Source organism: Pseudochaenichthys georgianus, chromosome 9, assembly GCF_902827115.2.
Source record: "Pseudochaenichthys georgianus chromosome 9, fPseGeo1.2, whole genome shotgun sequence".
Classification (NCBI taxonomy): domain Eukaryota; kingdom Metazoa; phylum Chordata; class Actinopteri; order Perciformes; family Channichthyidae; genus Pseudochaenichthys; species Pseudochaenichthys georgianus.
The window spans coordinates 7,973,819-7,979,818 of NC_047511.1; the positions used below are offsets into that span (position 1 = coordinate 7,973,819).

The 6,000-nt window shown below is 39.8% G+C and overlaps 1 protein-coding gene across 1 annotated transcript in view; it reads left to right on the forward strand.

Annotated features, from left to right (window-relative positions):
* Positions 1-6,000, forward strand: part of snx2 (sorting nexin 2) — a 44,849-nt gene that overhangs the window by 30,807 nt on the left and 8,042 nt on the right. The window contains exon 12 of the mRNA XM_034090483.2: positions 392-535. Within this exon, the coding sequence (XP_033946374.1) occupies positions 392-535 (144 nt within the window). The remainder of the gene's footprint in view (positions 1-391; positions 536-6,000) is intronic.

A 6,000-nucleotide genomic window follows, 5' to 3' on the forward strand; every position in this document is an offset into this window, starting at 1 on the left:
AAAATCCCTGTGTTCCCTCCAGAGGGAGTTTCGGCAGAGATGATATGCCCTGTGTAGCACACATTATACAGAGGGCGATCTTAATGCCACTAATTCAGAAACCATATTATAATAAAGTAAAAAACCTTCTGATTTCTCTTACTAGTTTTTGATCCATTTCTTTACTACAACACCACACATGTATTTGTTGGATCTCCCCCCAAAAAACAAGTAAATAGTATTAATTAATTAAACTAATATTTAAACTAGTGACTAATCATGATTGATCACATATTATTATTGTGATTACAGCAATTACATTTTTTCATGGTCAATTGACACCACAAGGATTGTATTGATCTTGTATTTCTGGGACATTCTGTCTGTATTAAACTCTGTGTTGTGTGTGCAGGGCGTGTTTGACCATCGTATCAAGACGTGGCAGAAGTGGCAGGACAGCCAGATGCTCCTACAGAAGAAACGAGAAGCCGAAGCCAAGATGCAGTTCAACAACAAACCAGACAAACTGCAGCAGGCCAAAGACGAGATCAGAGAGGTGAGACGCACAGGAAACATGGCCTGGAACAAGTGGTCCAGTGGAGTGAAGAACAGCCTTTTGTGCATGTAAACGGTCTGCAAAGACTAACATCCCCCCTGTGTTCCCTCCAGACTGAGTTTCTCTCCCCCCTGCCTGAAACACCTCCATGTGTTTACTTCCACATTATAATGACATCACTATGGCTGTAGCGCTCCAACACCTTGCACGTCATAGGGTAGGGGCGGGATATCTCTAAAGCCCCGGCCACACAAGGACGATAACCGTCATATCTGCTACAGTTCACTATCAGATAGACGGTTCGGCCACACGAGGCCGACGTGGAAACGCAGATAACGATAGCGGGTCCCAAGGTGGGTAGATCTGCAAACAAAATGCTCTGGGGGGGCAAACGGCTCCGTGTTTAAGCCTTTTCGATCATTTCCTGATAACGTTGAAGCAATAGCCCCGCCTCTCCCCACCTCTCCTGCTCAGAGATCAGCTGCTGGGCTCTCAGAAGAGGGAGAGGAAAAGAGAGGCTCCGTTTTTTTATTCTTATATGTTTATAGAGTCGTTATTCATTTGTTTTGAAGCTCAATAAATAACAAAGAAGACCTCTGACCGGCACTTTTCTAATTTTGTCTGGAAGATTTCAACTTTAACGGACATGTTGACCAGCGGAAAAAAATCGAACTGAAACTCTGCTGCGCGGCCCCTCGTCCCTTGGAAGAGGCGGAGAGGTGGGTGTTTGTCATCTGCTGGTGGCAAACCGGAGAGAATTACAGTGCTTGCCTCGGGGAGGGAGAAAAAGAGCCAGCGCGTCCACAGCGGAGAATAAACAGAAGGGCAACCATGCGTGGGAAGTCTTCTTCGCTGCTTTTGTGGCAGGACTACAGCGCCACTTACAGGCCTGGCATATGTACTGCAGCGTCTCCGCCACTTTCGAGCGGTCTCGTGTGAACGGACACGTTTCTGGTGCCTGTTGCGTGTGGACGGAAGACTTTTTTGATCACGATTGCGGTCCGTTTACGTCCTCGTGTGGCTCCAGCCTAAGAGGTTGACCCATCACAACAGAGCCGGCCAGCTAACCAATCAGAGCAGACTGGGCTCTGGTTTCAGACAGAGGGTGAAAAGAGGTGAGAAAAATAAAGAGTTTTTTAAACATTAAAGCATGGAAACATGTCACAGGAGAGGCACGACATATAAATATGATACTGAAAATGAGCAGAATAAGGCCCCTTTATGGCTTGATTTGAACAGCGAGCCAGCATATGAGAAATGTCACTGGGTTATTCTACCCAAATGAGGGAATTGTTGTGCAGCATGCTTACAGGGCATTGCACGAGGTAAAGATAGGATAAAATGTAATAGAAAACATCATATACGGTAGAATACACTGTAATAGACCAACGTAGTACAACAACGTAATATTTAAACAAATGTTAGCCTATTATATTCATACGTTATACAAGTGTGTGAGTTTCAGTTTAAAATGTTATTTGAAAAGAACATGAGATAATTAAATGGGACATAAGCTTCCAGAGGAATAATAAACAAATGTTAATAAAGGCAATCAAAAAGACATCATGTTGTACTGTCGTATACTAACTAATAAAAAAGATAAATAGGCAGCAGACATCTTAATAAAAAAGCAAATAACACCCGGCTAATTTTAAAGAATGATGACGTTGTCGTTTTTTAGTCCTTATTACGTCTGTAATCATGCGACATTTATTTTACCCGAGTAATATCTTTGTCCTTAAGCCTATGTGTGAAATAATTAATACACTGGTTAATGATTTGCTATATCTCTAAGTGCAATATGAAATGATAAACATGGCAACGTTAGTGCTTCTCAATCTGGTATAAAACATAGTTCTCTTCCCTCTGTGGCTCACCAGTGAGATAAAAGAAGCGCGCCTCCACAGTTCAGTCATGTGAAAAGTTTTTATCTTATTTATTTTTTATATAAAAATCTTGTTTTCCTCCAGTCTGTAGACTCAACTCAGAACGACAAACAAGAGCAGTAGAAAAGTACTTTATTAGAGCATCTGTTGAAGCTGTCACCACACAAATTCATCCTCCCTGTCAGGAAACAGCTCACACACAAACACACTCACACACACACAGCTGGCGTGGTTGGGGGTCTGGTATTAGAGCTGAGGAGCTGTCAGATGTGGGGTTTTGGGAGGAGGACGGGGGGGTTTTGGGGGAGGCTGTCAGAAGCTGCAGACGAGGACAGATCGCAGTAGAGTTACAACCCAACATTTATTTGGAGCCGACAAGAGTTTTGCCGCCCGTCAGGAGTCGGGTTTTGGTTCACGGCTTGACAACAGCCAACAGAAAACACACACTGGCTTTTTCTGAAGAATAAAAAAATACTTTTACTTGGAAACCTGGTGAACAGCTGCTACACAAACACAGTTACACTACCGAGAAGGACTGTAAATACATAAGGAGTAAATCATTTAAAGGTGGGGTATGTACATTTTAGAAACCGGCTCGAGATACACTCGTTGTTATATTCCATGGAATGCTCTTAACACCCCGATAGCAATGAATATCTGAAGTGCTTTGACAAAAAATCTCGTGGAAGCCGTGGCGCTGTAAAAAGCACGACCAATAATCTGAGTCGGCCCGGCTAAAGTAACTGGATGGCCTACCTGCCTGTCAGCCTTCCATCTGTGCACAAACTTATCTCGTGCCCTCATGTGCGCGTTCCTGTGTGTTGGAGGAGGGGCTCTGTGAGGAAGTCTGAAGGAAGAGGCAGATTTTTTCCGGCTGTGTATTTTCAAATTCTAGCACTCCAGCTGGTTTCTCCAAAATTACCTACCCCACCTTTAATATAAAAGTGTGATTTCGTGTGCAGGATCCTTTTAAAGAGGACATCTTCTGCTCATTCTCAGGTTCATATCAGTATGTAGTGTCTCTACTGGGACATGTCTCCATGCTTTAATGTTCAAAAAGCTCTTTACTTTCCTCATACTGCCTGTGCTGCAGCACCTCTTTTCACCCTCTGTCTGAGACCAGAGCCCAGTCTGCTCTGATTGGTTAGCTGGTCGGCTCTGTGGTGATTGGTCAACTCCTTAGAGATGTCCCGAGCCTTAGCCTATCATGTATAATGTGTTTGAGCGCTAGCCAATAGAAGATCGAATGTTACATAGTGATGTCACTATGTTCCGGAAGTAAACAAATCATTCCAATAGGCATTTCAGGCCTGGGGGGGGGGGGGGTACAGAGATTGTATCCTTTGCAGACCATTTACATGCACTAACAATTATAAAACACACTACAGGAAAGGGTTCAGAATAAATGTTAGGTTTCGTGGAAAGGATAATAAACAGAGGGAGTACAAATGGAAATGGAGGATTGGAATTAAATAATTGTTATAGCTACAAAGATGTACGCGTCACCACACACAGAGACATGTGGTCTATGCATTTGACTCTTCTTCATTTAAGGAGCTTTTATACACTCTCCATACTTTGTCTGATCCGGGACTTGAACCGACCACCTTCCGGTTCCCTATAGACTGAGCTTCTGCCGCACAAAAAGCATAAGCGGTAAACATAACTTATTGTTATTCGACATGTTGTCATAACTCGACAAGATGCAATTGACTCACTTTGTTATGTAGTAATCTGCTGCATCTTGTAATAAACAACTTGAATATGAATTATGTTTCACACACTTTGAAGTAGAGTATTTGTTAATTATATAATGCACGAGTTGCTATTTTCTTCATGAAAGCCTGTTATGTCTTCACTCATAACGATCATTTGATATTATTTTAACAACAATGTTCGAATCATGCATCCGAGCCTGAATCACACTGACTCCAAATGTCTTTTTAGAAGATAAAATGAGTTCTTGTTGGATCTTCAGAATCTTTTTTTAACGGCCAAAAATGCATTAAGTTTCACGATATTTGTTTTCCTTACTAGAATACTACATGTACATAATAATAATAATCTATTTTATTCTTACATTACTGCATGTATTAATACATTTCTATTAAAAACATTGCAGCAATTTTAACAACCACTGCAACATGTCATTTTATTTCAATGTATACAACATTCAGGCTGTTGCAGCAGATCATTACAATGGCATTACATAATGTTATGTTGAAGATAAAGGGTCAGAGATCGATACAACTGCACCATTGCAAACATCGAACAAATAATTTGCCAACTTTAGACCACACAAGTATTTATATTTAAATATCTATATCTAATCGGGTGACCTTAATAAATAACACAATAGAAATGTATTGTTTTCATTTCAATGGTTAAATTACACCGAAAACAAGATTATTTTTATTTTTTTCTACGCCCTTGCAGACCATTTACATGCACAAAAAGTCACTATTCATACAGACAATCCAAACAGACCAAAGAACTAAATTAGTAGAAGATGTGTACATTGAAATTATTTTTTAATTGAATATGTGCACTTTGTATTCACATTTTATTCATAAATCCAGCTTGACAACCTACACACAATACATATTTGGTATTTTTCTCCTAATGCAAATATGTACAATCTTTTTAATACAGGAATAATAGAGCTAAAAACATTGTCATGGCCATGTTTTTCTTACATTTATATTTAATGTCAGTTAACATTGAAATGAACACTAAAGAATATCCACCTTTTAAAACTCAGAGATGAGACGCGTTTGGGCTCTGCTGTGACATTATGAGCCCCCACTGCCCCCTATGGGCTCCACACAGGAGCTACAGCCCAAGAAACACTGCTGCTGACTGCACAAAGACACTGTTCCGAGGTCATTTTTTCAATCAGATTAGTTTTGTTCTGATGATATTAGTGTAGTAAAGGGTGTGAAACTTTTGCTTGCTCTTTTCTCAAATACAACCTTGTGAGTTAAAATGCCTCAATCCTCTTGTTTAATGCAGCTTCTTAAATATAAGAATGTGCTTTTTTTTCTCTGCTTTATTTAAATGAAATTAAAGTCATTATTTGTTTCTTGCTCAGAAACATTGAGCAGTTAAAAGACATGAGTTTGGAACTAATATTTGCGTCATTTAGGCCCATATTTAGAAAGTATTCGAAAGTAATTCCCCTAACTCCAAGTTAAAATATTGTACCCGGCTAGCTGTTTCCCCCTGCTCCCATTCTTTATGCTAAGCTAGGCTAACCACATCCTAATGTATGGACTAGTAAAAAAACAAATCACACAATATTTGGTCAAAACAAAAAAACCCGAAAATATAATAATAGTGATTGTCCATTCCCTCTAATATTGCACGTCATCTCACAATTGCAAAATAAGATTTTGAATAATGTCTGACACAATATTTAATATCCATCTTCTCCTCCTTTTATTAATGATTTATTAAACCTTTCTTTAACCAGGTGGTCCCATTGAGGTCATCGATCTCTTTTTCAAGGGAGACCTTTCAAAACCTCCTACTTTTGAAAAGAAATAAAACTAGTGTTTTTAACATGATACTGAACTATTG